Genomic DNA, 21,171 nt, shown 5'->3' on the forward strand with positions numbered 1-21,171 from the left:
GAGCGCAATGAATTACATATAAACTATAGCATTATTGTGCTAACAGGTGTGTGTACATGTGCTGAAATTCATTAGACATTTTGAGAGATTGTTCATTTCTATTCACCGTTGGCCTTTGTGAATGCTTCATGTGTTTTGAAATGGCATTACTACTGAGTATAAAAAGGAACAGTGTTTTAACTGAACTGTCTGTGAGTAGTGACAATGTTTTCAACTGTTTTCATGCTGTGATGCTAAATGGATCAATTCTACAGTGGAAGACCATAATTATTAGATGAGACCTGCAGTAGTGAGATGTTTTATCACGTTTGAAATTAACTGTATTCTGATTTTCCTGCATTGTTCTTGCCTGCAATTCACTTTCTTTTGAGTGTCTTTGCACAATGTGCATGTCTTCCCTTAAGGGGAAAAAGTGATTTTAGTAAACAGTGTGGACATTAATTCAGTATCAATTAAATTTATTTGTACAGTGCTTTTAATAATACATACTGTTTTATAGTTGCTTTACAGAGAACATTGAACTTTTGTGTACAATGTTTATAATGTATGTCCAAATAAATATGTTTATTTGTATTGCATGTAGTTCTTTTTGTATGGTACAGTTTATTGTGTGTCTGCTAATACATTGTTATTTCCTACACAAGAACAATAAATTCAGTCTATCAACAGGATCAGTTGTTCAGTCAACACTAAAACATTTCATGTAGGTTATAGCATTTAGAAATAGATATTGTATGTAAACTAACAATTATAAAGCTGGATTGAGCTTACTACACATTCATCTCCCGCAAAATAATTGTATTTTATCTGAAAACGGCAGCATGACAGTCTCATCGCCTGAGTCCTGTAATACATGAGCATCCTGCTGTCTGGATCTCTCCTGTATCTGCAGTAAGTAAATAATCTTGGTACGACAAACTCTTCAGGTTCTGACTAGACTCAATATATGCTTTAAAGTAAACATAGTTATCTACAGTTCGCAAAAAATATCCAAATTTACAGCTATGAAGGCGTTAATAGTCTACATAGCTTTTCAGGTTAGTCTGCTCAGGTCTTGCATCGATGGATAAAGACTCAACAAAATAACTAAAATGCTTCTATTTGTGATATTTGGTCATCATCCTCAACCCATAATCATTTACAGATAGGTGGGCAAGAACAATATCGTCTTGCTATAATTCTGTAATCAGATGTTCTCAAGTTTCAGTCATTTTTAATGCTGCGTTAGTACATAACATTTACGCTTAACCGGAAGTTCCACCCACATCGCCCGCAAAGCATCATGGGACTCAGGAATATTGTGGATATAGACAGTGGGAGCTGACCAGTAAGTTTATTACCAGAGGTTGAATTTTGCAATCTAATTTTATATCCGCCTAATGGATCTTGTTGAACACTGCCACTCAAACAGAATATGTTTAAACCTCAAATTTCACTTAAGGGACCATCTCCTCATTGCACGTGGGCTTTTTGCCCTGTGGTTTGAATTCAGCAGAATTATATTTACTTGCTTCACATCTCTGCACTTATTTTATTTTTTGGAGAAATAAATATAAAAATGTGAAAATAAATCACTGATAATCGAATCACCTTCAAAGTTTTACTCAAAAGTAAAATAAATAAATACAAATCTGAAAAGAAAAAATGACTGTGTGATCAATATATCATTTAAATTTTTGCTCCCTCATCACCTTTTTTAAAAACTGTATTTTAAACCAAACAGCCTTCTGTTATTATTTATTTTCACGCAAATTATGTTGCTCCATCAATTTTCTATATATATATATATATATATATATATATACACACACACACACACACACACTACTGGTCAAATGTTTTGAAACACTTGACTGAAATGTTTCTCACAATCTTAAAAACCTTTTGATCTGAGGGCGGTTGCTTAAATGTTTGAAATTAGTTTTGTAGACAAAAATATAATTGCTTCACCATATTAATTTATTTCATTATAAAACTAAAATAAAAAAAATTTAAAAAAAGTTTTTGAAATTGCTGACTTTACTATTATTCTAAAATAATCTAATCTAATATACTGAGAGAGAGAAAGAGATTTCTTCGTTGTAATGCCTAGTTATTGTTATGCATGTAAAAAACAAAATTAGATGGGATCTCATTCAAACATTGTGAAACCTTTCAGTGTTTAATCTAATAATTTGTCAGTTTTACTGTAGTAAAATCACTGCAAAACTATGGTATTTTGGATGAAACCATAGTTTGATTGTGCCGTTTAAGATGGTGCATTGTGGAAAGAATATTGCGATTAACTACTTGTTGTTTTTTTGGTTTTTTTTGGTTAATCTCTTTAGCGTCCCGTGCAGCAACTGCGGGGGCGGCTCCTCCAAGTCGTTGCTGTCCAAAGACACCGATTTATTTTATTTTTATAAGTACAACCAGTCAAAGTGCGCTATTAGGACACAGCCAGGTGTTGCATGTCTCTCTCTCTTCCTCTCTCTCCCTCTCTGCGTCTGTCGCTTACTTAAGTGCTGTCCTTTCTCTTTGCTCACGCAGTAAGTCCGATCGATCCGGTTGCGTAGCGCGTGCACGGCTGATCAAACACATCTGTGCTCTCGAGCTCCACATCACCTGCTGCTCGGTAAGTGTACATGTATGACTAATATGAAACCTTGCTACAATTCACCATGGTAACCATAGTTCCCGTCAAACTACCATAGTTACTTTGTATTTACAGTTAAACTGTGGTAACTTGGTGTTAACTCTGCCATAAAAAGAAACTAAAACAACGGAAGGATTCGGAATGTTTTGGAAGTTGAAAGAGACCTCATTCATTTATGATTTTATAGAAATAACAGTAACTATAGTAACTACTGTATTTTGGAAACTATGGTTACCATAGTAAATCTTTGTAAGGGAAACCAAGCGCGTGTAGTGTTCACGCGCCATAAAAGTGCTAGAAAACCTTTGGACTGACTTTTCTTAGAGATGATAAACTTGACTATTTGTTAGGCGAATAATGCCCAAAAATGCTGTATTAATGACTGCTTCAGGTTTGATGAGTCAGTGTTTTGATGTTCAGTCTACTTCAGTGTAGCCTACTGATCATAACTATAAGATCACTTTTACAATACTAATAGTAGCTAATAATAATACAAATATAGTACTATAGAGTATAACAGCAATGTCATTACTGGTATTGTTGTGTTGAACAGTAAATTCCAGCTGCTTATTTGCATCTGCAGGTATCTGACATGTTCTGGACTTTTTGCAGACGACATGTATTGATTATATGCAATCACAGTCCATTATTAAAAGCAGAACATGACAACATATGACAAAAGAAAAGAAACAATAAAGAACTAAATGGAGAATTCAATGACAGAATAAAACCACTAAAAATGTGTTTGAAGTAGGACAGCAGTGGGTTATCTCAGGTCATCAGGATAACAGGTCACAATCTGGGCAGATTATTCATCAGTCACATTGAAATAACAAAAAGAGAGTGTTAAAAATAACTATGGGCAAAACTTTCAAAATATCGGTTCTATAGACACACTTTTAAAACCATGTAACTCCATGTAACTAAAGCAAACAACTACTACAACATTCTATGTTGAAATAATGAGAGACAGTTGTTTACGGTAATTCAACCATGTTTTCTGTCCACCTGTCTGTCCTCTATATAAACTAGAACAATATACTGTACACTACCAGTCAAAAGTTTGGACACAGTTGACTTTTTTTATTTCTCAGGATCTTAAAAAGATTTAAACTAATTTCAAGAATAAGCATAAGCATGAGTTAGAATGCACTGAGTGTGCAGAGGGTGCAAAGGGTGGCTACTTTGAAGAAAATCACATATAAGATAATTTGATTTGTTTTATATTTTTTGGCCACTACATAATTAAAATACTTTAATTTGTGTTGTTTCTTCATTTTGATTACATAATTATTATTCTAAAATGTGGAAAATAGTCACACATAGTAATAGGGCACAATTGCTCAAGGGATTTCAGCAACTCTTTAGTTCACGTGTGCCCCCTAAATAAAATTCAATGCACAGCAATGCGTTTTTGGTGTGTTTTAGTATGTATTGGAGAAGAGGGAAAACTGTTTGTCAGTTCCCTGTCCGCTTGAGCAATGCTTGAGGGCTCAGACTGGACATAATGGCCCATTATCAATAAAAAATCACTGATACTTGTACTGATGGTTCCTGGGTGTACTCTCTATAAATACACATTTAAAGGTTTGCTGCATTGTACTCTTTTTAAAGTGTAACTTGTGCAAGATTAAACCATTCACTATATTTACCCATAATTTCTGTAGACTCTTACTGTTTTTTAAGTCTGATGTTTAGTGATTGTTTAGTGATTTAGTATTTAAGGGTGTGTTCACATTTGTAGTTCGGTTCTCTTGGTCCTCTTGGTCCGGACCAAACAAGAAAATGATACATTTAGTCCTGGTTCGCTTAGCGTTCACACTGGCATTTTTAACACCGAACCTAACGATACAAAACCAAAGGCATCAGGAAAAAAGTCACAACCTAATTTTTGACGGAACTTGCCGAACATCCAAAACAGTGCTGGCTGCTGGGCTAAATGTGCTCATTGGATTTATGTATATATGGTGGTATTTTTACCAGCTGAGAACAAACAAAGAGCTAATAAAATGTGTAAAGGAGTCAAAACTGCACCAGGAATTCCTCCATTGCACACACAAATGAAGATATGCTGCAAGGACGGCGGACGGCGGTTCCGACGCCTGTACCGAACTGTAATGGGCAACATAGCTCCTATGATGAGAAGAACCAGGTATGCTTGAGGTCAGTATTAGGCAAATTACTTACTGTTTTTGGTCTGTTTAGACATCTTTGGTCCATGTTGCGATCATATATCAATCGAACCGCACCAGAGTTCGTTTGGAAGCGGACCGAGACCTACTATTCAGGCGGTCTCGGTCCGCTTGTTTGGTGTGCACCAAGGTTCGGATGGCAGTGTTCACACTTGTTCAAATGAACCGCACTAACAGAACAATCGCATCAGAATTAGTTTTAATCGAACCAAACCTGCCAAGTGAGAACACACCCTAAATGAGAGATTGATGGTTTTGGGTTAGAATGAGGTTTTAGCTGTGGTCATTACACAAACACTCACAATTCGACTACTGTGTTAACATATTTGTCTCATAGTGCTACAGTAAATTCGGGCTAAATTCAAGCAGTACTCAATTCCAGACTGTACCCTCTATGAATAACAAATTGTTCAAAGGCTTACTGCACTGGATTTATATTATAGTGTATTGCAGTATTTAACCATTCCAATAGAATCTCTTTATACTTTTTATGAAAGGAACTGTATGATTTGTAATGATTATTTACCATTCAAAATGAGAGATTATTGGTTTGGTTAGAATGAAGTTTTAGCTATGGTCATAACTCTTCCTGATTGTTAGCGTATGTGACAAGTAACAGCTCTCTCCTGTTTAATTCTCATCGTCCCTCACTCCCTGAAAGAGAAGCATGTTTTCTCTTTAGCTTGTCTCAATTAGGAGAACGTGAATGGTGTCAGTAGCTGGAAGGGTTTCATACACAAAGCATGTGTGAGTTTGCACACGTGTGTATGCTTGTAATTATGTGTGTAATTTGCTACAAGTGTAGACAGAAGTTTCTGTCTCAGTTACTATGGTGATGCAGGATTGTAGGTGGCCAACATGAAATAAATGGAAACTTAATTCTTGTGTAGGTTCAAAAAAATCTCAAGCTGGCAGAAGGACCTTATTAGGATGGAGAAAAGTTCTTCCAGCAACTGTGTTGTGTGTAGGGGTTTCTTCATCCTGTCTTTGGCCTTTTGTTCAGTGGTATGTCTGGCTTGTAGCCAGTCAGAGCTTTACAAAAGTGGCCGTAGAAAAGTGCTAAACTCAGTTTTGCTGACTTCCAATATTAATTTTGTTTGTAAACGAAAGTTAAAACAAAAAGGGAATGAAAAGATTTTAGTTTTCTGAAATAAAAAAATAACGCATTTGGTAAAATTATATTGACTTAAATTTTCATCACTCCAAAATCAAATCAAATGTATTACAGTTTTAGTTTTTAGTACACATTATATTATGAAATGTTTATAACCCACCTTCTTGAAACATGAAAATGCCACAAGATAGCGATAAAACTAGATGGCGATGAGAAATGTAACATTGTCACCATTGTTTGAATTACACCAATCAGCCACAACATTAAAACCACCTGCCTAATATTGTGTAGGCCCCCTTGTGCCACCAAAACAGCGCCACCCTGCATCTCAGAATAGCATTCTGAGATGATATTCTTCTGACAACCCTCTACGATCATGTTGGAGAAAGAATCGTCATTAGCTAGTAAATGATTTACTCTGCAGACTTTTGTCGATATGTAAGCATAATGTAACTAAAACATATATTAAGCAAACAGAGAGGGGGGTCCTATTCATATATATTCATGCAATAAAGTATAATGTATTTTTTATATATATATATTTTGCTTTATGATTTTAATCACATTTTAGATTTTTAAAAATGTACAAATTTCACATTCTATCAATTTATATGATGTCATGAAATCGCATTTTTAATAATGATACAAGCTGTTGTCACTGTTTGAAATTTCATACACATTTTTAACAAAACAATTCACAAGGTAGGAACCTAATAATAAAAATTAGGGATCACGATTGTGAAATCTGGCTGACAATTTGGGGCAATTTGGGACAGTGGTGGCTCAGCAGTTAAGGCTCTGTTTTACTGATCAAAAGGTCAGGGGTTCAAGCCCCAGCACTGCCAAGATGCCACTGTTGGGCCCTTGAGCAAGGCCCTTGACCCCATCTGCTCCAGGGACACTGTATCATGGCTGACCCCAGCTTAGCTGGGATATGTGAAAAAAAGAATTTCACTGTATATGTGCAAATGTGTGATAAATAAATATAATTATAAATTAATTAATTAATTGTCAAACAAATAATTGCAATTATGATGATTAATTGCCTGTTTTAGGGCTATGATGATGAATTGTCTGTTTTAGGTGTTTCACGAATATGACGATTAATTACCATACAAACTCACTATGTGTGCTTCATGCACACAACAAAGTCATTTATACAAATTTAGCTCGGGTCATATAATAAAATAAGGGTATATGATTTCCATTTCAGGCTTCAAGAACATATGAATGACAGTCAAATATAAAAGTAATAAATTTAAAATAATTAAAATAATATTTTAATGATCAAAATATGTCTAAATAACAAAAATATCTCTCTCTCTTATTTGTCCGATTTACTTTTGATCCATTGGACTTTTTGAATGTTTTGTTTTCTTTTGCTTCTTTTGTAACCCAGCCAACCTGTAAAGCTATTATATTATATCATATCATATTATATCATATTATATTATATTATGCAATAGTAAAATATTTCTGCCTTAAATTCTTCACTTTCACACATTATTTTAAGGCTCTCTGATTAACTCACAAGCCCTTATTTCTCGTGAAGGAAGACTTTGAGATTCTGTTTCTTGCATTTTATCATCTCCACAGAAATAGAGCAGGACATCTCCTCAGTCTCACTGCGTGTTATTAACCCTGCGTGAATAAACCCACAATGACCACGGACATTTGCCATTACATGGCCGTTAAGTGAAACTGGAGCACTTTGCGTTCACAAAATTAATACGTTTATACCTTGTTTATATTTCCGCAAGAGTTTGGCACAAGCCTCTGAAGACGGCGTGCACATCAGAGCGCTTGAGAAGTGGTTCATCTTCACCCACTCTCAAAGAGAGCTGCTTGTGACGTCCGCGGTGCGGTTCCCTGAGATGCTCGGAGTTCAACTGAATGAGACACAAGTGCTTTTTCCTGCTCACTCATGAGACAGCATGCAGGGAAAGACGAGGCTGAATCCAGCTTCTTAATCAACTGCTTTTTAATTCAGTAAAAAGGCCTCGTTGCTTCGACACTACACAACTCTATCACTGGTGAGTGAAACGTTAATATTTACTTGCCACTGGCTAATAACAGACGTTTTGGTCACATAGTGCAAAATTTACTCGCATATGCGAGGGGCTGTCTGACCACAATTGTACAGAGTGGTTATCTGAGTTACCGTAGACTTTGTCAGTTCGAACCAGTCCGGCCATTCTCTGTTGACCTCTCTCATCAACAAGGCGTTTCCATCTGCAGAACTGCCCTTCACTGGATGTTTTTTGTTTTTGCCACCAATCTGAGTAAATTCTAGAGACTTTGTGTGTGAAAATCCCAATATTTTTGTGGGCTCCCCTCAGACAGAACACAATGTTTCAGATGTTGTATTATAACCGTGTTGGCACAGCTGCGTCTCACCTTTACACTCTGTTTACTGAGGCAGCAGGCCAGATCTCTGACTCACAGATGCCTTTTAGCCTAGAAAGCAGGGAACTCTGGGTATTAAAATAAATCTTAGTTTGTTTGTTTGATTGTTTGCTAGTTTGTTTAACAAGTTTTACATTAAACCGAATTATGACACTGAATTATATTTAATGGCATTTGTCCCATATTCCACTGCAGTCTCTGTCCTCAGAAGAACTTGGAACTAATTTAATAATTTTCTGAGTGATTTCACCTGGAGTAAATGGAAATAATCAAGTTAAATTTTCTGTAATGATTCTCTGTAAAGAATGTCTGGCATTTTATTGCTGAATCATCTTCAGAAGCTCCAAACAGCTCAGCAGACTGTTTTATCATTGAAATAGCAAGTCCACGCTGAAATCTGCATGTGCAGATTTCGGCAGAATGGACCCTTGTCACAGACTGTGATGATGCATTTCTGCCTTAATTTAGCAGTTTAAATCTAGCAAACTTTTCTTATATTTTCAATTTTTGATTTAGGCTAATTTAAATTATAACATTATTCTTTGTGGAATATTACCCTGACATTAATTTAAAAAACTAGTCAACACTGCTGTGATGGGGTTTCTCATTCAGCTGCTAAGGGAGTGACAGTAAATTTGGCATCTTTCTCTCTTCTGATAAAAAAAAATCCCTGGAAGTACGTAGAGAAGCATTTTATAAATATCTGTGGCTAAACGGTCCAGATTGAAACATTGTGTGCATTTCAAGAGGCAATTGTTATTCTGCTGTTTCTGATCTGTTCTAGAGACACATTCATACAGAAACACACACACAGCTGTCTTTGGCAGTTTTGAGCAGGGCAGGTCTGGGAGGTTTTGGGTGGATCGCTTTGTGTGTGTTTGTGGCTGTGGGTACGTAAGAGACAGAAAAGCACTATTATAATGTATGATTCCAAAGTCGTCAGCATTTCTCTTATGTATTTTAAGAGAATCTAAGTAAGTAACTAAGTATCTAAGTAATGTATTTTGCTGTTGCGCCAGATTGGTGTTTGAATTATTTTTCATAACAATAACCAAACACATGATTTGAATTTTGGAGACAGGTGGCGTCCACTCATTCTACATCTCAATCAGGGAGGCTTCATTTATTTGATGTGCTGACTTGTGTCATTTTCACCATCTTAGAGTGTGAAAATATAACAGCGGTTTGTCCTTCTCTTTCTCTCTCTCTTACCTACACACACACACACACACACACACACACACACACACACACACACACACACACTGCTGCTTTTTTTTCCTGCTTTGTTTGTTTTTTCCTCATAGTCCACTTATTCATCTCTGGTTACAATGTTACATCAAGTACAGTGGACCCTGGACCTTTGTGGCAGACTGTTTAAAAGAACTTTCCCCTGTGCATCTCTGACTAAATAAACATATGATTTAAAACCAGTGATAGACCTTATTTACGCTAGTGCCATCTTTGGCTGTGAGGGATAGACTTACAGTCTCTTCAATATACGAACGGTATAAAGCTGTATAAAGCTCCGAAATCACATCTGATTTTCCACAACTCATGTTGTCTAGAGTTCTTTGAATACTGAATGTTCTTGGACAGATATTTTATCAATGTTTTGTCTGTGGAATGAGCCAAAAACACTTTAAACATGAAGTACAGCCCACTGAAGAGACTGTAAGGGAATCCCTCACAGCCTCGTTGTCATTCTCATTAAAAATCAAAGATGGCGCTAGCGTGAATAAGGTATATTGACCTGACATGCCTCTACTGTATGATCCATTAACTGACCTTCTAAAAGTTTAAGGTTTCTCTGAGATTTAGGCTCTCAGAAAAGTTATTGACTCTTTTGAAAGTTATAGACTCCTCTTAAAGTTATAAACTTCTGAAAGATAGACTCCTCTTACAGTTATAGGCTCTTCTGAAAGTTAGAGACTCCTCTCAAAGGAATAGTTCACCCAAAAATTAAAATTCTCTCATAATTTACTCACCCCCATGCTATTCCAGATGTGTATGACTTTATTTCTTCTGCAGAACACAAATAAAGATTTTTAGAAGAATACTGTATCTCAGCTATATAGGTTCATTCATTGCACATGAATGGTGACCAAAATTTTGAAGCTCAGAAAAGCACATAAAGGCAGCATAAAAGTAATCCATAAGATTTCAGTGGTTTAATCCATGTCTTCTGCATCTATCTAATCAGTTTTAGTTGAGAACAGACTCAACCAAATATAACTCCTTTTTCACTCTACATCTTGCACACCTTGCAGTCTCTAGACATGATCAGGACTTCAAACTCGATTACACTTCTTAGTGCTTGACACATGCACAGAGCACTAGATGGCGTTAATCAAGCTTGAAATCATAATCGCCAAGGAGCCTTCTGATGATGAGATTTATAGTGAAAAAGGACTTATTTTGGTCTGTTCTCACCCAAAACCGATTGCATTGCTTAAGAAGATGTGAATTAAACCACTGGAGTCTTGTGGATTACTTTTATGTTGCCTTTATGTGCTTTTTGGAGCTTCAAAGTTCTGGTCACCATTCACTTGCATTGTATGGACCTACAGAGCTGAAATAGTCTCCTAAAAATCTTTGTTTGTGTTCTGCAGAAGAAAGAAAGTCATACACATCTGGGATGGCATGAGGGTAAGTAAATGATGAGAGAATTTTAGGTTTTGGGTGAACTATTTTTTTAAAGTTATAGAGATCTGAAAGACAGACTCTTCTAACAGTTATAGATTCTTATGAAAGTTAAAATTATAGACCTGTGAAAGTTATGGACTGTTTTAAAAATTATAGATTCTTCCGAAAGTTATAGACTCTTAAAGTTATAAACTCTTCTGTACGTTATAGACTCTTCTAAAAGTTAGAGACTCTTCTGAATGCTATACATTTTTCTGAAAGTTAGTTCTGAAAATTAAAGTTCTGAAATTAAATAATCTTCTGAAAGTAACAGACTTGTCTTAGACTCTTTCAAGTGATTTGAAATCTGCTTTTTTCAGTAGAATATTATAGAATATTATAGCCTGGATCACAAGGAAACTACCCACCAACTCATTTCCTGGAGTAGCACCTTTCAGTATGACATCTACAAAAAGAAAGATAGAAAAAGAAAAAGCTCTAACTCTGTCAAAGCAGTTATCCTGTCTGGTTTGGTGTGCGATGACTCCCCAAGAAGAGAGCACTGTAACCTCCTACGGAGGCTGTTTATCTTCCTTGACAGTGCCAGCCTCACTTTGAGTCATGTAGTTCAGACAAATTTAGAAGTAATGTTATAAATATAAACATACATCATCTTTCCAACACTTTTTTAGAGAAAAGGATGTGAATTTGATGACTGCTAATACAACAAGAAACAGCCCTACTAGAGATCTTTGCTCTTGTCTCTTTGAGAGAGCAGAATTTTGTTCATAAATTCTGCCAAGACTTGTGTCTGGAAACCATGAAAATCAAAAACACATATGTATGACACTTACCACTTGCAGAAAATATTTAACCCTTTCAAAACCCTTGTGCAATTTGTGTGTGGTTCACGTCTAGGCAGGGTGTGTGTGTTATATTGATATCCATTATATCTAACTTCCTTTTTTGTTCTCCAGCACCAACTTCCTCTGACACAGTTGGGCCTGCGATGCTGTAGTCTGTTAAGCCAGGACCTTGCTTGAGTACTCATCCCCAGAATGAGCTTCTCCCCTGGGCCAGTCACTAAGCCAGCCTCCCCTACCCTGCAGCAGGAGCTGGACTCACCTCCTCTTTCCTCCCCTATTTACGCCTCCTCGCTCGGCAACCACACCATCTGCATTCCATCTCCCTATGTGGAGACCAGTCAGGATTACTCACCACCACACGGGGGAGAATTCAACCACGGAGCCCTAACACTCTACAGCCCAGTGTCCTCCACTTTGCTGGGATTTTCCCATTCCCCTGTGTCCGAAAGCTTGGTCCCACTCAGTCCGACAATCTTCTGGCCTCCCCTTACCACACACACTGCACTCTCTCTCCACTGCCCACCTCCTTTGGCTCATTGCGAAACGTACGCACACACCGGGTGGGAAGACGCGAAGACACTTAGCCTTAATCAGAGCAGGTAAGAAAACAGTGCATAAACATAATTAAACTAGTACTTCTGCATATATATAGTTTCCACGTAGCAACTGGCAAAAGGGTAGTTCTGTCACCATAGTGACAATAACAGCACTTTGACTACTAATAAGTTTTTTTTTCTTGCACATTATTAGAGGTGCTTGCTAAGGGAAGCATCGTTATAGACCGCAACAGTTCTAATTTTCAGCCATTTTGGTTCCAGAAGTATTTTTCCCAGTCATTTTTTCCACAGGGATTTCATAACAGCGTTCTAAGCCATGAACCAAACCAAACAGCTCAGAGGTGAATCACAAGATTACAAGCTTTGATTTGAAGCAAAAAATAATTTGAAAATCAGACAAAAAGACAAAGGTACAAGACTGTGCACCTAACATCTTTAATGAGGGAATGAACTACTATCCCAAGAAGCACTGTAGTAGTTTAAGAATGTAAGGGGGACATTTGATCGCATCATTCACAGTGTATCATGGGAGTGGACGGGCGGTAGCTGTGGAACTCGTTTGCTGTGACTTTCTGATTGTTGGATCTTTCTCTTCAGGATTCACAAGTAGTGTTGTTCTTCACTAGGAATTATGGTACACTAAAAAAAACTCTTTGGCTGAACATTATTCAATCATGGGCAGTGGTTCCACATGTTTGAAACAAGGTTTCTTAAATTAAAATGACCATTAGTGATGTTTAGTTCGTGAATGAATCAGTCTTTTTGAATGAATCTTTTAAGTGAATGAATCGTTCTCGTTCACCTCCATATACTGACTCATATTTCTCATTCACTGACGTCTCTCCCTTTCAAAGCCATTGAGCTCTAATTTGAAGTGCGAGACTGCTTTGGTGCCTTTTCATGCCGGTAAAGACTGACTGTTACACGAGCCAATAACATTCGAGTGTGGGCTGTGAAGGAGCATATCATTGGTTCGACCTGCTGAACGAAAACACTCCTTCTCTGAACCAATCGAGTCGGTCGTTTAAGCCTGAACGAGATGAGACGTCTCGTTCATTGTAGAGGTCGACCGATAGTGGATTTTACAGCTACCGATAACTAAGTTGGGCAGTACCTGCTGATATCCGATTAATCAACCAGTAGTTTTAAAAATTTATACTCAAAGTAAAATAGTGCTGAACTTTATTACAAAAATAAACAGTACTGACTGAATCATGAAAATGTATTGTACTTTTTCAAATTAAATAAATATATAAATATGAATATATATGAACTAATATTCGAATTTTAAAGTCAGCTGATTTTTAAATTGATGTTGTTTCCTTAGTCCACAAGAGGGCGCAATAAATACATAAACCATTCAGCACCATTATATTATTGCATAGAACATTCCTATCCTGGCTGTTAAAAAAGAGCATTTAACTTTCAACTAATGTGCATAAAATAAATAAATAAAAAGTTTTAGTCTCAAATGTTAAGTCAAAAGTAAAGTGAGGGGGAAAACGCTTCAATAGACAGTTCACATGGTGTTACACTTGCACTGATTCCTACTTCTCCAGACTCAAGCTTCATAATAACAGCGAAATACCACACTGTTTTTTATTCAGTACAGTTGTATGTAGAGTAGCAATATTCACAGGTAGCAGTGGTATTCAGCTGAACTTGGTGGTGAAGTGGCTCCGACTATGAGCCCAGGCCAGGGGCTGTTCAAACAAACAGTACAAACAAACAGTACACAACAGACGGGAACCTAACATGAGGATCTTGAGACACACATTTCCAAGTTGAATATCTTTTCTGACAAAGCATTTAAACAACTCATTGCTTAATCTGAGAAATGCTTATAAGAGAGGAAGACGCAACGGCCAAAGACCTCCACCAACTGTAAGAGGCTGTTTACACCGAACGCTTTTACACGCTAGATGAACGTCTTTGTTTTCCTCTGTTTTTGTTTATTCAGCATCTTGTGCAGGAGCGATGTTTTTAGATGATGTGTCTAATTAAAAAGAACTTTAAAAGCATCTTGAGACACCTGCTTTCTGTTAAACTGTATTTGTTGCGCTATCTCTAGACTTTTTTAGCACAAGGATGTGATCGATCTGAAGTCATCGTATTACAGTGAGGATAAAATTTTTTAATTGAAATCAGATGCGTTTCTGATTTGTTTATATGTTTCTCTCGGCTGCATGAAGATATTAATTTGCTTTCCCATGTCACTAGCATTAAATATGCAACTTAGCTGGCTAACAAATGCATAAACGTGACCAGCTGGATATAAACTAATGCAAATAGATGGTAATAGATGGTAACAATCATGACATTTAAACATTTGGGTAGGACTTGCATGTATTTTGTCACATTGTTCTAACTGCTTGTGGTTAGCTTTAATGTTAGTGTCCTCTCAGCCTTGTCAGCAAACATACTGCTGTTCTCTACTAATGCAGCATCTAGTCAACAAATTAATTACTTTATAATGATATGACAATGTGTACTGTATACATACCTTTTCGTTATTGATGTTTTAAATCCGCATCTGAAGTGTTCCGCTCCATGCAGAGTCTCACTGTCAAAACAAACACCACAAGGCATCAGTGAAGTGGTCACTCTAGAGGCCGCTCTCATACTGTATAACAACAGTGGACCCTTCCCAGCCGCTCCAGCACGGGACGCAATGGAGAAAAACTATCTGTGTGGATTTTTTGCCGATAACCAATAGTTCAAGAAATCTGTTATTGTGCCGATTAATCTGCAGAATATATATATTGGTCGACCTCTAGTTCATTAACGAAATGAATGTACTGGTAAACTTGTTTGCTAAATACATGAACCACTCACTCAGTCATCTTGTTCATGAATAAGGATCTGTTGACCGACTGAACGAGAGGAGGCTTGTTGTTCATTCAGTTCAGCAAGGGAGCCAGTTAATCGCATTTAACAAGGAAAGAAAGGGGTGAAATGCAGTCAAGTTTATAGGTGCACAATACATAATTAAAATTGATGAATGTGTAAAATTGACTGAAGACCATACAGTTAAAATAACATGAATTACAGATGGAAATGTTGTGCATTGGTGCACAGTGAAAGATATTATTAGACTTTTCTTGAAATTTTTCTTTGTCTTGGTAAAAGTTAAGCCCAGAATTTGACAAAATATAGGAAAATAAGACCTGACATTTATTGTAAAAATGGTTATTGTGTTTAAACTCAAATTTTAAAGTTAAACTATGTAAGATATTTTTGTTAGAAATGAACAAAAGCTGTCAGGACGGATTTGGTGAGAAATAGCTTACTTCCATCAGTCGTCCGACTGTCCAGTCGTGTTACTGCAGTGCTTGATTTCATTCTCAAAGAAGGACAATGGAAAAAAATATACTTTATGCTGGTAACAATGCCAATCTCTAAACCAGTTACTACTTTAGTCTATTTGCCTGCTAGCTAAGATTTAATAGATTCCACCATTTGACTGTCTGATATGACTAGCTGATGTCATCGTTGCCTAAGTTTTGTAACGTTATTTATTTTGAAACAATTGATTTCAATAAGTCAAAACAACAGCAGAAGATATGCTACTTACCTGCTAATAAGACTTATTTTTCGGATTTCCGTCGTTATTTATTTATTTTTATTTTTTGGAGGGGAGGGGGCGAGTTTTGTTGTTCAATCACATTGTGTAATTTTTGACTCGAGTTTTCTCATTGCATTTACATGCCTGTGACCAGCAGATGTCCTCAGCATGCAGTGTTTTGAGCACTTCAAACTAGAAGTTTTTACTACTTCGTTTTTGCCATCACTACTAATTACCATGTAGAGGGAACCCAAACTAGATCGAGTAAACCCAACAAAATTTAACTTGCCAAATAAAATGAAATTCTTCTAGTGTGCTAGCTAGTGTATGCCAAATACAAGCTGGTGGAAAGCAATGCTGAGTATAATATGGTCACTCACACAACAATTGCTTAGCTGATAAAGCAATATGTGGAGTATTTAAAGTGTATTGGTCCTCAACCTAGGTTCAAGCTCCACTCTTCACCGTGATGGTAACCCTGCAACATACTTTTCTAAATCTCAACATAACAAAAAAGTCTCCCCCTTTATAGTCATCTTGCACAAAGACACATAAAATAACACTTCATTTATTTTTAAAATAAATTTGGTTTAAAAATTAATCCCTTTTAATCCCGTGCTGGAATCCTCTAGAAAAAAACTAGAAAGCCCAGTCTCAGTAAACAAAACCAAATATACATATATATATATATATATATATATATATATATATATATATATATATTTGTCCCAACACAAATGGATTAAGTAAAGCTGACAAGACCCTTTTTCATGCCACAATTATTGAAACACCAAAGTTGAAGCCACACAGATTGATGGCTTCAACAGAAGCACATTGTTGTTAGCAGTTACCACCACCATTACTGAATGTAGGTAAGTTGGATCCAGAAATGACAACTTGTGATATCAGCAGTTTTTTGTTAAAAAATCAGTTGGTCAATGGAGAATATGAATGGGATTTTTACTTCCAGAACCCAACTGTTGCTCTCTATTACTGTTGCTTATACTTAGGACTTACTAAGGAAATTGCTCATAAGTAACTATCCTGCACCATTTGTGCTACTGACATGAATGAGACAGTACAGCAAATTGTGCGGCTTGTTGGGAAGAGGTGTGTTATTACTTTTCTAAGTAACTGGATTTATGATTTTTATAGACAATAAAAGGGGTGAAAAAATATCTATATATATATATCTATATCTATCTATCTACTGTATCTATCTATCTATCTATCTATCTATCTATATATATCTATATATATATATATTCCTTTGTCTTTTTTATAGTTCTGTCCTTGCTCATGCAAAGTTGTTAGGGCGGCAACTGGAAGGTGATGATGCCTTGAATCCTTTGCCAGGGATTGTGAGTAAAGGAGACACATACTTCTGTGCAGTGTGTCATGACTACGCCTCTGGGTATCACTATGGTGTCTGGTCATGTGAGGGGTGCAAGGCTTTCTTCAAACGGAGCATTCAAGGTAGCACAGTCAAGGTCACTCCATGAACTATTTAAAAAAAAAAACATGGTCTTCTTTCTTTGAAATGCCACGATAATGGATGGTACTTTTTGATGGAAACATTTTAGGTTTTGAGCTTTCTTAAGTCTTTAATCTGTAGCACAGTCTTTTTTTCTTGAATCCACTTCCCACATGTTTTTGCTCAGATACCGTTGGGATCCCCGTAAGGTTTTAAAACATTTTTGTTTTGACCTCTCAATTATTAGAAGCTTCCCAAAAGGCCACATGTGTCAAAACACATGAGAATACTGAACCTCAATTTGAACCATGCAGCGAGGTTATTATAGTTTTTGATTTTAAATTTAGTTTTAATTTTTATTTCGTTTTCAATTTCAAATTATTATTTTGTTTAGTTTCAGTTATTTTACCAACTGTGTTTGTTAGTTTTATTTTTCCAATTAATTTTAGTTTTCATTTTTATTTTAGTATATCAATATATTTTATTTTTTATTTTTATTTCTATTTCAGTTAACACAGATGAGTAAATGACTTGTCAGGGGACAACTTTGTGTTATGTTTTTAAATTAAACTATTTCCTATTCAGTCCAGATTACACAGTCTTCATTTTCTACATAGTGTATAGCTAGGTTGACATACAACATGGTAAAAACAACATCCAAGGACAAAGAGGTATGTATCCCTTTATTTTTTGAACAGCAATGGATTTTGACCATTTATGGATGGTGACAAACCTTTAACCCTTTGAAGTTGAAAAAAAAAAAAAAAAGAACTATTCAGGGCATGCCACACATTCATAGTATTTGTAATCAATTGAAAAAAAGAAAATTGCTAATAACACTGAATCAGGTGTTGTTAACTCAGACTGTCATTAGATCAATGTGTGTGTGTATGTAGTAGTGTGTAGATGTAAATGTCTTCAATCAGACAGAATTTTCTTGTTGATTTTGAGGAACACTCTTTGTTCCAGTAATGTGGTGGCCCTGTTCCTCACCCCTAATGATAACTGCCCACACACTGAAAAAAATCTGTTCAACAAAGGCTTGGGAAGCAGGGGCACACACTAAGTCTAGTGCCACAGCCTCCCTTGCTCGCCAGAACTGGACTGGCGATTCTACTTGCACTTCCATTTTTACCTCTTCCAGGTATTTTTTCAGTTGAGAGTGTATACTTTCGTCTCTGGTGTGTTCTTGTCCAGCAGTCAAGTCAGTCTCCAAATAGAATGCAAGAAACCTGAAATGTTGGAGAAAAGTGGGTGAGGCCTGAACACCATCTAGAGTGCTGTTGTCCTCCCTGCCACCCATCTCAGGTGAAGCCGATGCCTGGTTATATTGTGTTGCCAACTGGATCACAAATGACACTGCATTCTTTAGTGGCTCCATTTTCTTCGAGAGAAAGATAACAGAAATGGTTGGATCCATCAGACATGCAGCTGATGGTGTTGAATCAAACCCAGAAGACTCTGAGTTCAGTACAAAGGCAAACCTGTTACAGAGGGACTTCATCATTATTTGTGCCAGTTGCCAGTTGAGAAACAAAACATTTTGATTTGTCTGTCAATGCACAGTATTAAAAAAAAAAAACGCCCAAACCCCGCTGGTATGTCTTCTTCCGGCCATGATGTTTCTCTTTTGAAACTCATCGGTAGATGGCATGTTTGCGATGCAGTACGTGGAGACGTTAAAATAAACAAAAACAGTTTTTTGACATGCAAGTCCAAGTATTAAAAACGAAAACTGACATTTTTTTAAATTAATATTTCTATTTCGTTTTAGTTAGTTTTGAAGCAATGCATGATAGTTTCAGTTTAGTTTTAGTTTTTTGGAAAAATTTTAGTTTTCATTTTAATTTCATTTTTTTTTTTTTAGGTTCTTTTTTGGAATTTCGTTTCAGTTTTAGATTCAGTTTCAGTTAACTATAATAACCTTGCCATGCAGTATTTTATTCTTTGAAGGACATGTACTCCCTTATCATAGAGGACATTTTTACCAGTTTAAAGTTTAAACCCAGGTCAGTTTATGACATTCCTGCAAATATTACTAAGGTTTGTTTTCAGTCAAAAACCAAATGTTTGGGGGCCTGGGTAGCTCAGCGAGTAAAGACATTGACTACCATCCCTGGAGTTGTGAGTCCGAATCCAGGGTGTCCTGAGTGACTCCAGCCAGGTCTTCTTAGCAACCAAATTGGCCCGGTTGCTAGGGAGGGTAGAGTCACATGGGGTAACCTCCTCTTGGTCGCTATAATGTGGTTTGCTCCCGGTGGGGCATGTGGTGAGTTGTGCGTGGATGCCGTGGAGAATAGCATGAAGCCTCCGCAGTAACACGCTCAGCAAGCCACGTGATAAGATGCGTGGATTGACAGTCTCAGATGCGGAGGCAACTGAGATTTGTCCTCCACCACCCGGATTGAGGCGAGTCACTACACCAGCATGAGAACTTAGAGCACATTGGGAACTGGGGAGAAAAAGGGGAGAAAACCAAAAACAATAAACCATATAAGAATATGTTGTAATTTTGAATTTGCAAACATTAGATAAAATAATAAGAACATTTTATTTTAGATAGCAGAGTGAAATGACAAATATGCTGAATTTAAAGGGATAGGTCACCCAAAAATTTTAATTCGTTAGGCAGAATGTTACATACTGATAGCCTCAGTCACCATTCACTTTCATTGTATGGAAAAAAGATGCCATGAAAGTGAATAGTGACTGAGGCTTAACAGTTTGCCTAACATCTCCTTTTGAAGAAAGAAAGTAATACGTGTTTGGAACACATGAAGGTGCATAAACAATGACAGAATTCTCATTTTTGAGTTAAGTATCCTTTTAACCAACCAAGGTAGCCTTCTGTTTATTAGTAAAGTTCCGCTGTACCCCACCGACACTTAAGAAAGTGAGTTGGATTTGGTTTTCTTTTCATCTTCTTCAGGACACAATGACTACATTTGTCCAGCTACCAACCAGTGCACTATCGACAAGAGCAGACGCAAGAGCTGCCAGGCCTGTCGACTGCGCAAGTGCTATGAAGTGGGCATGATGAAGTGTGGTAGGCAGATGTACCGCCCCTTTCTGTGTGTGTGTCGCTACATATTTGTATACAGAAAGAAATACATGCTTTATTGATTCCCAATTCACGAGAGTAGAGAGTCATTTAAAGTCAACATGAAATGAAAATTGACCCTGTTTACTTTTGCAGTGCATGTTCCTGGTCTGATTGTGCATGATTCACAATTTATCTTTTCTTTTCTGCTGATGTCACCTAGGCCTCCTCAAAAGTGGGTGCCAGCTGTACAATTTAAGTCAGAAGTTTACATACACTTAGGTTGAAGTCATTAAAACTCATTTTTTAACCACTCCACAAAATTAATATTAGCAAACTATAGTTTTGGCAAGTCAATTAGAACAAATACTTTGTGCATGACATGAGTAATTTTTCCAACAATTGTTTACATACAGATTGTTTCACTTTTAATTGACTTTATCACAATTCCAGCGGGTCAGAAGTTAACTGTGCCTTTATGAAGCTTGGAAAATGGGGGCCTTGGTAGCTCAGTGGTAAAAGATGCTGGCTACCACACCTGGAGTTCGCTAATTCGAATCCCAGGGCATGCTGAGTGACTGCAGACAGGTCTCCTAAGCAACCAAATTGGCCCGGTTGCTAGGGAGGGTAGAGTCACATAGGGTAACCTCCTCGTGGTCGCTATAACGTGGTTCGTTCTCAGTGGGGCGCGTGGTGA

General features: G+C 36.8%; 1 protein-coding gene across 2 annotated transcripts in view; it reads left to right on the forward strand.

Moving 5' to 3' along the window:
* The first annotated feature begins 2,479 nt into the window (after positions 1-2,479).
* The window catches only part of LOC127413824 (estrogen receptor beta-2-like), a 29,022-nt gene continuing 10,330 nt past the window's right edge, over positions 2,480-21,171 (forward strand). Inside the window, exons 1-4 of one of the 2 annotated variants that reach the window (XM_051651266.1) lie at positions 2,480-2,614; positions 11,950-12,437; positions 17,246-17,436; positions 20,364-20,480. In XM_051651266.1, the coding sequence (XP_051507226.1) occupies positions 12,031-12,437; positions 17,246-17,436; positions 20,364-20,480 (715 nt within the window). In that variant the 5' untranslated portion in view covers positions 2,480-2,614; positions 11,950-12,030. The remainder of the gene's footprint in view (positions 2,615-11,949; positions 12,438-17,245; positions 17,437-20,363; positions 20,481-21,171) is intronic. The other variant, XM_051651267.1, reaches the window with a different exon arrangement.

The sequence above is a fragment of the Myxocyprinus asiaticus genome, chromosome 23 (assembly GCF_019703515.2).
Source record: "Myxocyprinus asiaticus isolate MX2 ecotype Aquarium Trade chromosome 23, UBuf_Myxa_2, whole genome shotgun sequence".
Lineage (NCBI taxonomy): Eukaryota > Metazoa > Chordata > Actinopteri > Cypriniformes > Catostomidae > Myxocyprinus > Myxocyprinus asiaticus.